This window comes from Papaver somniferum, unplaced genomic scaffold (genome assembly GCF_003573695.1).
Source record: "Papaver somniferum cultivar HN1 unplaced genomic scaffold, ASM357369v1 unplaced-scaffold_107, whole genome shotgun sequence".
In the NCBI taxonomy this organism is placed as follows: Eukaryota; Viridiplantae; Streptophyta; class Magnoliopsida; order Ranunculales; family Papaveraceae; genus Papaver; species Papaver somniferum.
The window spans coordinates 8,757,629-8,772,021 of NW_020619603.1; the positions used below are offsets into that span (position 1 = coordinate 8,757,629).

Sequence of the window (14,393 nt, forward strand, 5' to 3'; positions counted from 1 at the left end):
GATTGATTTTTATGATGATAATATGATTAATGAGGTGAATGCTTTGTTAGATTCAACCCGTTTGTTAGACACTAGTAATGGATGGAAACATAAGTTCGAACCACTACCAGTTTCTAAGTCTACCCTAGTTCCTTCGTTAGAAAAGCCTCCTAAATTGGACCTTAAACCATTACCAGATACCCTAAGGTATGTGTTTTTAGGCCCATCTGAAACTTTAACTGTGATTATAACATCCGACTTGGATAGTGATCAGGAAAGTAGGCTAGTAACAGTCCTTCAGAATAACAAGGAAGCTTTAGGGTGGACCATAGAAGACATTAAGGGTATAAGTCATTTTGATTGTATGCATCACATATATTTAGAGAATGACACCAAACCTTCTAGGGAGATGCAACGTCGACTGAACCCTAATATTAAAGAAGTAGTTCGAACTGAGGTTATGAAGCTGTTAGATGCAGGCATTATCTACCCCATTTCAGACAGTAAGTGTGTCAGCCCCGTTTAGGTTGTTCCCAAGAAATCCGGTATTATTGTGGTCCAAAATGATAACAATGAGTTAATCCCAACCCGAATTACCACGGGTTGGCGTGTATGTATTTACTATAGAAAATTGAACAAGGTCCCTAGGAAGGACCACTTTCCCATTCCCTTCATCGACCAAATGCTAGAGAGATTAGCTGGAAGTAGCCATTATTGCTTTTTAGATGGATATTGCGGTTATAATCAGGTTCTTATTGCCCCAGAAGACCAAGAGAAAACCAATTTTAGATGTCCCTTTGGTACCTTTGCGTATAGACGCATGCCTTTCGGGCTATGTAATGCCCCTGCGACCTTTCAGCGTTGTATGTTGAGCATATTTTCTGACATGGTAGAACGGTTCTTAGAGGTCTTTATGGATGATTTTTCAGTGTTTGGTTCGTCTTTCGATGAGTTCTTGCATCATTTGTCATTAGTTTTGACTTGGTGTAAGGAAAAGAATTTAGTGCTTAATTGAGAGAAATGTCTCTTCATGGTTCGTTCAGGAATTGTTCTAGGGCATATCGTATCTTCGAAGGGTATAGAGGTAGATAGAGCCAAAGTTTACCTTATTAGAAATTTACCAGTCCCAAAAACCGTAAGAGATATTAGGTCATTCTTAGGGCATACTGGTTTTTATCGTCGATTCATTAAGGATTTTAGCTTGATTTCTAGACCTCTTTGCAATTTTCTTGCAAAAGATGCTAAGTTTGTCTTCGATGATGCTTGTTTAGAGGCTTTTGAGAAGCTTAAGACTTTATTCACTACCTCCCCCATAGTCCAGGAACCCAACTGGAACCTACCCTTTGAGATCATGTGTGATACTTCAGATTATGTTATTGGTGTTGTGCTAGGTCAGCGAGAAAACAAATTACTTCATGTGATTTACTATGCTTGCAAAACTCTGAATGATGCCCAGTTGAACTATACCACTACTGAGAAGGAACTGTTAGCCATTGTGTTTTCCTTAGACAAGTTTAGACCTTATCTATTAGGTTCTAAGATCGTCATATATACTGATCATGCTGCTTTGAAATATCTCTTTTCTAAGAAGGATACGAAACCTAGATTGATTAGGTGGATCCTTTTGTTGCAATAGTTTTCTCCAGACATTAGAGACAAAAAGGGTGCCGAAAATGTAGTAGCAGACCACTTGTCTAGGCTAGTTGTTGATTCCCCTGATGATTCCCTTCCTATAAAGGATAGCTTTCCTGATGAACAACTGTTCTTTATTACCCAATTACCTTGGTATGCGAATATAGTGAACTATCTTGTTACTGGTCGAATGCCCCAACATTGGGGTAAACAAGATCGTTCTAGCTTTTTAGCCGAGGTTAAGCACTTCTTTTGGGATGATCCTTATTTGTTTAAGTATTGTCTAGACCAGATTATTAGGAGATGTATACCTGAGAGTGACCAGTCCAGTATTATTTCCTTTTGTCATGATCATGCTTGTGGGGGTCACTTTAGTGCTAAGAAGACTGCTGCTAAGATATTGCAGTGTGGATTCTATTGGTCTTCGTTGTTTAAAGACTCCCACAGTTACTGTGTTACTTGTGAACGTTGCCAGAAATTAGGAACCAATTCCCATAGGAACATGATGCCCTTGAACCCTATTTTAGTTGTTGAGGTCTTTGATGTGTGGGGTATTGACTTTATGGGTCCATTTCCTAATTCTTTTGGTAACCTATACATCCTTGTCACTGTAGACTATGTTTCTAAGTGGATTGAGGCGGTTGCGTGTAAAATAAATGACCATATGGTTGTGATTGAGTTCTTGAAAGATAATATACTTAAATGTTTTGGTACACCGCGAGCTATAATTAGTGATGGAGGGTCGCACTTTTGTAATGGACCTTTTAGGCTTTTGATGAAGAAATATGGTATTACACATAAGGTAGCTACCCCGTATCATCCACAGACTAGTGGTCAGGTAGAGGTTTCCAATAGGGAGATAAAACGTATATTAGAGAAAACAGTTAATCCTAATCGGAAAGACTGGTCGTCTAGGCTTACTGATGCCTTATGGGTTACCGTACTGCGTTGAAGACCCCCATTGGAGTGTCGCCTTATCGTCTTGTGTATGGAAAGGCATGTCATTTACCTGTTGAGTTAGAAAATATAGCATATTGGGCTGTTAAGCAGCTAAACGTTTCACTTAACAAGGCAGGAGCCCATAGGAAACTCCAGCTCAATGAGTTGGACAAGATTCGTATAGATGCTTACGATAGTCCTAAGGAGTATAAGAACAAAATGAAACTTGTGCATGATAGAAATATTTTAAGGAAGTCATTTTCTCCAGGTCAAAAAGTTCTTATGTATGATACCCACTTGCATCTTTTCCATGGGAAGTTACGTTCTCGGTGGACGGGTCCTTTTATTGATCGCACTGTCTTTCCTCATGGAGATGTTGAGATTGAAACACCGGATGGTAGTAGTTCTTCAAAGGTTAATGGTTAGAGATTGAAACCCTTTTTAGATCCCTTTTCTACATGTGATGTTGATGAGGTCCCTCTGGAGGACCCTGTTTACCCTTGATTGACCATCGAGGTGATTCTATGTTGTATATTAGTTTTTGATTTCTCCTTTCACCCAGGTACTATCTTTACGACTTCTCTCTTTACTGATTCCTCATGTTACTTTACTTTTTGGTATTGCTCTTTCATTATAAACATTGAGGAAAATGTTATATTTAAGTTTGGGGGTGGGGTAGAAACTTTTTATTACCTTTTTGTTAGAATAAATAAACTCCAGAGCCTAGAAATTTATGCATATTAAGGATAGCACTAACCAATCTAAGTGGATGGAAGCATTTTGGTTGTAGAAGTTGAGGAACCAATCTTATTAGATGGAAACATCTAGAAGAGTCTATTCATAAAAGCACAGAGCTCAGGTGTTAGGAAAAAAAACATGGTAGTTTCGCCATACCTCGTGATTGAAACATCGAAAGAATCCTGATCACTTCTTTTTTTACCATTGCTAGGGTGAAATAGAGTGACTGAGATACAAAAAAAAAAAAAAGACCAGACCACCAGACCAACCTGAATAAATACAATAAAGTCGACCACTGGTACCCTTGTATATGCCAGCTGAGTTGACCTAGAGTTAGGATTATCGACCACTGGTTCCCTTGTATATGCCAGTGTGTTGATATTAGTCCAGACCAGTATCTCAGTCCATTAGGATAGGTTCACCTTAGTCAATATCATCTACATTTTTCTCTACATCCATCTTCTTAATCTATCCATGTGATTGGTTGACTACGGTTTATGATGTCCAGAAACTATCTGAGTAGAGCTCTGTCACTTTATATGAATTTTAGTATGCTTGAATGCAAACTCGGGTACAACAATTAGAATTTCGCATCAGGGTACTTCCTCCTATAGTCAATAAGTATGCCAACCAATGAGATTCTTAGTGCCTTCCATGGTTCTGCGTATATAGCTAGGGTCTGGAGTAAAGGTTTTGTGGCTACACCTCTGGTAAACCTTCCGGAGATAACACTCCGTCGCTAGGGCCACCTAGCGGTTTAACGGCTTGCTGCACGTGCTAAGTGTAGTCATTTTATTTTCTAGATTAGATTTGCTCGAGGACTAGCAAATAATAAGTTTGGGGATATTTGATAGACACATTTTTGTGTTTAAATTGTCCTCAATGTCCGTATTGTTGGAACTCGATTTTTGTACTAATATAGTGTTTTTATTTATTTTTGGAAAATAAACTTTATTGGAAATTTCGGCTCAAAAAGTTGATTTTAGCACCCGAAGGACACGTGTTATTCGGACTCCCACTATTGGTTAAGGGGCACTCAATTGCTAAGGGGCGCCCACCTGCTATTTACACCCAAACAGCTGGATAAGGGGAAACCCTTCCTTCTTCGTTTGAAACTCCAAATTGGCGGGAAAATAATCACAATCGAGGGCAGAATTAGGATTGGACTTTTGGGCGTGCTAGAAGGAGATTTAATGGCTGATATTCATTGGGATGACTTGATTGAGCGTAACAGGCGTGGTATGGTTGATTGTTTTGGTTAAAATTGACTAGATAACTCGCAAGGAGAAAACAGGGCAGTCCGTGCATGGGAGAGTTATTTCACGAGATTCCATGAGTTTGAACGAATTATGAGCATGTTTGTTGACTCAAGCGACATTTTAGAGCGTTTCAGAGATAAATAAGGAAGATTCAGCACCTGCAGACACGTGCAAGAGAAGAAAAAGGAAAAAAAATATCCCGAAGCTGGCAGAGTTAATGAAGATATTTCCGAAGTTATTACAGGGATTTTGAGGCCCTGTCGAGTATATAAAGAGTTCTGGGATGTCATAGAGGCTTTACGGAGAGTTTGGGAGAGAGACGGAACATCACAGAGCGTAAAAATCAAGTTGCAGAAAAGCACCATTTCTGCTGCTACTGTGAAGAACACGAAGTACAAAAGACCACCATAGGCAGTTGTTCATGCTACAGTGACAACGACAATCAGACGAGGGTCGCAAAGCTACAGCAACAGCAATAGCAACAGTTCATCTTTATTGTTTTCTGTAACAGTGTTTGCAACAATTATAAACGTTGCAAACACCCGATTTTCATCATTTTCTCCATTTCATCTTTGTAAACACCCTTTGAGCAATAATAATGATTTTTGAGCGGGGTTTCCAACATGATGTGCTAGACCCATCCTCTGGGCGACGGAGGAAGCTATTTCGCCAATAAAAAGTGGTAGTCTCTATTTTTTTTAATTTATGCAATTATTATATGATTATTTTCCTTGATAAATAAATAGATAAAATGGTTATTGTTAAATAATTTTTATTTCAATTGATGGAGCATGCTAGCCTAGGGTTTTGATGTCCCATACTTTGGATCTACAATTGTTATTTCTAAAAATCAACTTTTGCAATATTAGGAATCAATTTGAATGAAGGATTTGCATGATTATAATTATATAATATAAATCACTTTGATATTGATAATTAGTGGAATCCATAGCCCTAGTCTTCTCCATATTTTTTATATCACTTTTATTTAAGTTTGTTATTTTTTTAATTTAAAATTTAGTCTAAAATTATGATTTCACAAGTCTCAACGAACCTATTACTACAACAACTTTGAGATCACATCATGTGGCGACAACAATTTCCATGTGTTTGAGGGTGAAAACAGTTTCTGCTGGTTCCGGTAATTTCGTGTGTTGTGGGTGAGAAACGAGTCTAAACCCTAAACAATTTACTAGAAGGGAGTACTTTAGATTCGAGAGATCAATCTGTACAAATCCGGACTAAACCAAGAAATGGACGTTCCTAACTTGCTTTGGTCAGAAAGTGAAGGAGAAGGGTTGGTTTTGGGGAGGGAAGTGAAGAGAGTGTTGAGACCAAAATAGTTGATTCTGTAGGAGTAGTTGTTTAATTTGTATCAGAAAGTGAAAGCTAACAGATGAGAAAGCTAGCAAGTGATTTCTGAGTGTTGTATGCTCCTGACCAAAACTTTTTTTTTGGTGGAAATAGGACAGGATAATGAAACCTTGATTTAAAAACCACCATCAACACTATGTTACTTCCATCTATAAGGATATCATCAACAAATAAGGAAAGGATAAGGAAAACTTTATCAGACCGTTTAACGTACACACAATGGTATTCCTCTACCATCGTAAACCCATTGGAAACAATGACTCGACCAAATTTTAAATACCATTGTCTACAAGATTTTTTTAGGACATAAATAGATTTTCGGAGCTTGCAAACTTTACGCTCATGACCTTTAATCACGAAGCCCTCTGGTTGCTCCATGTAAATTTCCTTATCTAGTTCTCCATTGAGAAATGCAGTTTTAACATCCATTTGATGAAGTTCCAAATCCATATGTGAGACAATAGCTAGCATAAGGCGTATCGAGGCGATTCTCATCAAAGAGGAGAAACTTTCCTCGTAGTCAACACCTTCCTGTTTGGTGTATCTTTTCGCCATAAGGCGAGCCCTATATCTTTCATCTAAACCATCTGCATTGCGTTTGTCTTTGAAAACCTATTTGTTTCCAATATCCTTGCGCCCTTCTGGGAGGTCAACGTATTGCCACAAACCATTTATTCTCATTGATTCTATCTTTTCTTTCTGTGCAATAATCTATTTTTCCTTTTTATGAGATGACATCGCCTCTTTGAAATTCTTAGGCTCTGCATCACCATGTGAACAAACTATGAAACTTTCTCCCTCAATTTGAAAAATGAGGACCAGGGACTTTTCCACGATCACTTCTCCGAGATTTGGGATCTTGATTTGATGGAGCCAATCCATTATCAGGTGGAAGACTCCCACTTTCCCTAGATGAACTAGGAATTTCTTTTATATTATCAATTAGACGAATTTGTGTGTCGTCCATTGACTCATCCACCTCAAAGAGGTTAAGATCTAACCCTACCTCGTTCCTTCTAGGAAAATCTTGTTCTAGGAAATCTGCATCACATGACTCAATCTCAGTTACACTCCCATCAGGATGCTCACTAATGAACACATGGCCCTTTGAGTGATCAGAATATATGATAAAGATACACTTTTTCGCTCGAGGGCCCAGCTTCCCATACCAATGAAAACTGTTGTGTACATAAGCAGCTAAACCCCATGGTCGTAAATTAACCGATTCGGGTTTTGTACCGGTCTATAATTCATATGGGGTGGAAGGCACTGACTTCGAAGGCACACGATTAAGGAGATAGGAAGCAGTCAGTAACGCATCTCCGAAATAGGAAGATGATCTTCCGCCATCATTGACCTAACCATGTATAAAAAAGTAAAATTCCTTCTCTCTGCTACACCATTTTGTTGTAGAGTACCAGGAATAGTCAATTGTCTCAGGGTCCCTTTTTCCTCACAATACGCTTTGAATAGGTCAGATAGATACTTGCGACCACTGTTAGTTCTGAGAGGCTGAATGTTCTTATTTTATTGATTTTCCACTTCGCATACATGGCATCTAAAGTCCAATGCTTCTGACTTGCCTTGCCTTAACGTTCATTGCGCCACATATATCCGGATACATGGTCATGTAAATATGACCATATCACGTAAAGACATCTATGAAAGTGATGAAATAAGAGGCTCTATGTCTTTCCTTAACGTTCATTGCGCCACATATATCCGGATGAATTAATTGCAAACGCTCAGAGGCCCTTTTGGTTGTCCCAAACGGTTTTTTAATGGATTTACCTGCAAGAAAATGTTCACAGGTAGGCAAGGAGACTTTAGAGATGGGGCCTAAAAGACATTCTCTAGCTAACCTAACCATCCTTTGTTGCCATATATGACCTAATATAGCATGCTAAATCACATAATCACTATTAACATCTGAGGAAGACGCAACTAATGAAATAGATTTATTAGCATCATAAGAACTAGAATTGTCAATATCCAAAACCATAAAACCATCTGACATAAAACCAAAACCATAAAACTCAGTTTCCAAGGAAATCTTAAGAAAATTACCCTCAAAAAGAAAATAAAGCCTAGACGCAACATACTATTAACTGATACATTTCGTCGAATATCTGGAGCATAAAGTACATCATGGAGGATTAAGGTGTTCCCTTGTCGCAGTTTGAGCATATAAGTACTGATGCCAAGTACTTCTTGCTAATTGTGTTCCCCATATAAACTCTCATGCTCCCAGCAAGCTCGACGATAATCTAGGAACCCATCTCAGTCCCTCACTACATGGTCGGTTGATCCTGAATCTACAACCCACAAATGAGGAGAATGAGCAACTAATGCTTGACTAGAAACAAAACATTCATAACGAGGAATAGGTTCAGAAATTACCTTCTTTCGCTCAGTGCATTCACAAGAAAAGTTTCCTTTCTTATCACAGTTAAAGCATTTCATCTACGTTTTTTATTTCTAACCAGCACGCTTTCCTCTTTTGCGCTTAGGAGCGTTGGTAGTGGATGACCCAGATCCGTCACGAGGATTCTTAGAAGAAGAACCCTTACCCTTCTTGCGCTTAGACCCATTGGTCTTATGCGAAACAGATTCAGCAGGGAAAACAAAACTGTCATTCTCAGCAGCTTCCAACTGCTCGACTTCTAGTTCCACACGACGACAGATATCCTCAAAAGTGCAGACATTATCATTATTTGTCATGTTTTGCTTCATCCGCTTTCAAGAGTTAGGTAACGGACAAATAACAGCTTGTACTTGTTGTTCATCTGTCAAGTGATGACCTGTAGGATCATGTTCACGTATCATTGACGACATTGTCCTCAAATGTTGCTTCATTGTAACATTCACCTTCTTTTGAAAAGTTTCGAACTTCATAGTTAAAGCGCGCAACTTAACCACAGAGGTAACTCCAAATTTCTGCCTGACTGCCTCCAGCATGTCATGAGCAAACTGGTGGTTCTCAAACTCTCCAATGTGATCATTGTGCATTTAGCTCAGGATTAATAACGAGCAATGCGATCCTTCTTAATCCATTCCTGGTACCCTCCTCAGGCCGAGGCATCACATGCTCAGTTATTTCCTGCAGCCCATCATTATTCAAGAGAAAAACGATATTTCGGCGCCATATGTTATAGTTGTCGCCATCAAGTTTTTCTCCCTTGTTCAAATCAGTTGAAAGCCATTAAGTCATGCTGAGAAGGCGAAAAAATACAAAAGGATATTAAACTTATGGTACTATACACATATTCAAAAAATAACTTTGCGACATTAATATAAATAAATAGCAAAACAACATTACAAGTCGCAAGATCGAAAAATCGTTAAACTCCTAATCATCTCTCGCACCACAAGTAATATTTTCTACATCTATTTAATATATCGCAAGTTAATGTTTTTTTGGTATTAAAGAAACTCAACCAAACAACCTCCTACTCAATTGTTTTAACATGTTATTCGGTCAAGATCTTAATTCAGTCAAACATGTTATAAAACCAATATGATTATCTAATCAATCAACATGTTATCTAGACATACAATTCAGTAAGATATGAATTCAACCCAGCACCAAACATGTTTTATATTAAAGAAATTACACAATCACAACATAAAACCATTCACATGTTATCATGGATAAAGCGATTAACCATATAATTTCGAAGGATCAAACTCTATCATGTGAATCTAATTAAGTTCTGAAAATATATTTATTGAATTCGGAGCGTCGAAAAAACTTAGGGCACCAAAATTGGAGCTGATCCGACAACCACAAATAGAGAAAAAAATGAGAAAAAATAACCAGGGCCGAACCGCGAGTTGAACCGCATGTCTGGACCGCGAGTTGACCCACTAATCTGGGCCGCGAGCTGACCCAATGGTCGAAACCGCGAGCTGACCCACCGATCCGAACCGCGATATGATCCACCAGTCCGAACCGCGAGCTGGTCCACCAGTTCGAATCGCGAGTTGAATCGTCGATCCTGGACCGAGTTGACTCGCCGATTTATGACTCTGTTGACTCGCGGATTTAACTCGGTTACTGTTCATTGTCTTCTCCAAATTTCAGCAGCGTATAGACGCGCATGACCAACTTTGGGAAATGATATCTTACACATACAAGCTCTGATTCAAGCAAATAATATGTCAAATGAAAGCTCTCAGAGAGACCAATCTATCTACATTAATTTTAGTTAACATGGATCGACATATATGCATCAAAACAATCATCAAACCACTGCTCACAAATAAGATATAAAACTAGGGTTTTGCAATATCTTTCAAACCACGCGTTCAAACGATACGGAACTTTCCAGTAGATCATTTTAATCAATAATGAACATACCCAATTAAATATTTCAAAAGAAAACACCCATATCAAGATCCGAAATATTTATACATCCATTAATGATTTTTAACCCAAAAAACAAGAACCCTAATCATGATACTATCATGTTATCAACAACTTTCAAGCACGAAAACGCATCAAGCATCAAACCATAGCTCATGATATCAATATCAGAGATTATACGATTAAAGCGGAAGCGGGTATCGGTAAATACTTTGTTGTTGAACTCCGAAAGGAAGGAACAAGGAACAGAAACAGCAGCAACATCAGCGTTTTTGACTCGACGATCAGCAGGTACTACAATCATCAAAGATCAGCACAAACTTGATTCACATGCTAAGAACTTGAAACCTTTTCTTCGTGTGATAACTCTCTTTAGGGTTAGAGTTATAATTTTTCTAATGGTAAAACCTTATGTGTGATATGGGTGGAATCACTTAACTTCTACACATTTATTAGAGATACTTATATAGGGTCCAAATCATATAGATATTTGGAGCCCTATCGTACTTGCCACATACATATGGGCGACCATATTCGAGTCCAACCCGAATGTCTAACAGTATTAATATATTTTTAATAATTCCCACGGCGTTTGATCAAAAATATATATTTTGGATTTTCATTTCTAAGATGATCAATGACCGAATAACATCTATATAATGCATCCTTGATTATTATATAGATTTTTATTTGTAGATCACGCAAGAAAAAAATACCTTTAAGTTTTGATTAACTTACTCTTCCCAGTTTGGAGCATAGTTTCCTAAGTGATTACCGTGGAAATCAAAGTAGGACCAATGATTGATCCATACTCCGTTCCAACAAAAGGAGGACTCAACCACTTCCAAAATCCAAGAGTGTTCCATTAATCTACCCTTCCTTTGTTTGGAAAACGAAACATAGAAGACACTTGGGTTGTCTGCATATATGTAATATACACGAGACATTAGAAATTCAATCACAAATCATATACCGATCCCTTTAAACTAAAGACCATCAATGATTTAGGTTTAGAAAGACGATATAATCCAAGGGATAAAAGATACTCCTTTAAAGATAGTTATCACTAGGATGACCTCATCACAGTAGGACTCGAAGAAAAAAAAGACGTCAGAAAAAGAAAATACAATCTCCCTTTACCAGCATTATAATATGCAACCAAATCAAATTCCCATAGCCAGATACAAAACTAGAAGAGTGAATTATGCTAAATACAAAACTAGAAGAGTGAGTTATGCTAAAATCAAAAAGGAAAAGAATATACATTTAATGATTTGGTTGATGACTTTATCCGCTCAAGATATAGATCATTAACAGGTTTTATTCTTATACACATTTATATCCAGCTATTTCAATATCAAATAAAGGAGATAGAATTTGCCACCGAAAATCGTTCCAGAGATCCGCAAATTATTCATGAATAATTAAGAAAAATAAAAATACGTTTATTCATTCAAAGCATTTGCTTACATTTCAATCATGAACCTAAATTGCATTCCTCTTCAGCAAATGCGAGTTCCTTGACACCTACATCGTACAAAATCCTTTTATTTGATTGTTGCATAGCTCCTAAAATAACATCAAACATAGAACCAACTTCCGGGTCGTCAGGCGAGCTAACGATACCTAAACATAGCTTCTTATCTCCGAATAAGACAAAAAGACCAGACATATTTTTAATAACAAAATCCGCGTCCTCAAAATGGAATGTCATCGTTGGAAAGTCATTGAAATTGTTTGGTATACGGAAACAAATATCGAAACCAGGATTAGGTTTATTAACATCACGAATACCAAATTGTTCAAAATATTCTATCAACGCTTGCTCAACTCTTTCGTAATGACGCCCGATCATAGTGGTAAGTGGAGTCCCTGAATCTATGATAGTACCACCAATTCCAGCCCCCCTTATCTCGAAGTCGCTTTTTTGAAACCCTACGCTTTTGTTGTTTACACTAATATCCAATAGACTCAAGTGGTAAGGCGTCCCGAAGTTTTGGTCTTGGATAATTGGAGTCTTAAGTATTTCAGCAGCAGGTCGTTCAAAAATTTTTACGTCGGAACCAAATCTTAAATATGTGGGTGAAACATCAGCACCTTCAAGATCGTATGACGCCAAACAATATTCAAATTGTTTATCCGTATGATCATCTAACTGAAGTACCAAAGAAAATTCCGAGGCTCCTTGTCCCAAACCGAGAAATCCTGCTATTGGAGCAGTTCCAGGTGCAGGTATCGGCCCATTCCACGCATGATCATCATCACGAGTCTCAGGAACACCAAATGCTGGTCCGAAATGCCTTTGACTAAGACCGCAACCCATGATTATATTAACAAAACGATCACTGTATTCCTGACCGCGAGTTGATCCCGTAGTGAATGTTTCATAAGCAAGATGACCATATGTTAGTTGTCCAGACCCGTATTCTTCTTTGTACGTGCAAAACCCGTTTATGCAACGTCTTCCGTTACACTGATTAGGAAGATCTTCACAAGGGATGCGCTTGTATGTAGTCGAACCTGTCTGATCATAAAATGGCGTATCTTGATAGAAATAATTACCGCCACCGCGACATTGAGTCCATATAAGATCACTACCGGTGTCGATCATTAAATAGAAATTCTGAAAAGGTTGTCGTTCATCGTTGAAAGTACCTATTCCTACCTCACCAATGTAAAAGTCGCGGTCCTCCACGTATTTTACAGGTACAACATTGGGATTCATGGAGCTGGTTTGATTATAAGCAGCAGCTCTTGCTGATCCAAAGTGACGTACTCGAGCTTTGGATTGTTCCGCGCGTCCTCGAAACCTTTCTGCTTGTGTTAAATTAGCATATCTTGGATGTAGAGGTGATTCTTTAGAGTCGCTGCGAATCATCTTCATACGAAACCCTTTTGGTTTAGCTGCAATGGCCAAGTTTAGTAGAAACGAAATATAAACAATTGTTGACACCAAATTGATGGAAGAAGAAACAACATTTTTCTGACTCATTTTTTTCTTCTTTTGATTGGACAGACACTCAGCAGTTTTGAGTTGGGAATGAAATGAATTCATGAACGAATTTATACTCCCTCCGTTTCACAAAAATACTCCGATCTGACTTTGTCAAGATATTAAGAAGACCATTGTAGTTTACATGTCTACCCTCAAATATTTTCCTAATTTAGTTTAATTAAAATGTTAATCATAAAAACTTCCAAAAATTGATATGGAATTGTAAATAGGAAATAAAAAAATAAAATTAAAACATATTTCATTTTGGAAAAAAGAAAAAGAGATGAAAAGAATATATAGAGATAAAAAGATTGTATACTTACGGAGGATAAACTTTATAAGTAATTTAATTTGGAACCATATATATTGTCTTTTAAAAGGAATGTAGAATTAATGTGTTTCCTTAATTATATAGGTTTTTAGATTGGGTCCCATTAATTTTTTTTTATCAATATAAAAAGTTTAAGAGTATATTGGAGAGATCATTGAAAAAATACGTCCACAAACAAAAGCTGGACATAATTTTGAAACAGATCAAAATGGAATAGAGGACAGTCTCTCAGAAACAGAGGGAGTATTTTACTTGACTACCCTTAGTTACTTATCTATTTTATTTTAATAAAAATGCTAGCAATATAGACTATCCAAAATTGTTGTGAGAATTATAAATATGAAATATAAAAGGAAAATTTAAAATATATCTAATTTATGAAGTATAAACTTTATAAGGAATTTAATTTTTAGAGTTAAATGTAAATTTTCTTAAAGGAATGAAGGATATATTTGTTTCCTGAATTATACTAATTTCTTTAATATTTTAGATTGGGTCACGTTAAAAATAAATTTATGAATATAAAAAATTCAAGAGTATATTAGAGAGTTCATTGAAAAAGTATGACTTAAACAGAAGCTGGACACAATTTTGAAACTGACGAAAAAGGAATAGAGGTTGGTCTTCCAGAAACAGAGGGAGTAATAAGTTTGTCGAAACATACCTTTAAAAAAATATCTTTACTGTTTATATGAAAAGAGATTTTTCCATTTATTAGTAATAAATTCCCTTTCCATTATTACATTAAATATAAATTAATATTGAGATTATAGTAATAAT

General features: G+C 37.1%; 1 protein-coding gene and 1 long non-coding RNA gene across 2 annotated transcripts; both read right to left on the reverse strand.

Moving 5' to 3' along the window:
- Positions 1–9,697: 9,697 nt before the first annotated feature.
- Positions 9,698–11,592, reverse strand: LOC113328449. The gene is made up of 4 exons (XR_003349423.1): positions 11,552–11,592; positions 11,026–11,206; positions 10,499–10,581; positions 9,698–10,061 (listed from the first exon to the last, which is right to left on the reverse strand). It is a non-coding gene; the product is annotated as an uncharacterized LOC113328449 (long non-coding RNA).
- A 172-nt stretch (positions 11,593–11,764) lies between these two features.
- LOC113328008 (aspartic proteinase nepenthesin-1-like) lies at positions 11,765–13,165 on the reverse strand. Its single transcript, XM_026575109.1, has one exon. The coding sequence runs from the start codon at positions 13,163–13,165 to the stop codon at positions 11,765–11,767; it is 1,401 nt and encodes a 466-aa protein (XP_026430894.1).
- Positions 13,166–14,393: the final 1,228 nt, after the last annotated feature.

Excerpts from the sequence above, each read along its gene's own strand:
- LOC113328008 (XM_026575109.1), bottom strand. The coding sequence starts at position 13,165 with ATGATTCGCAGCGACTCTAAAGAATCACCTCTACATCCAAGATATGCT.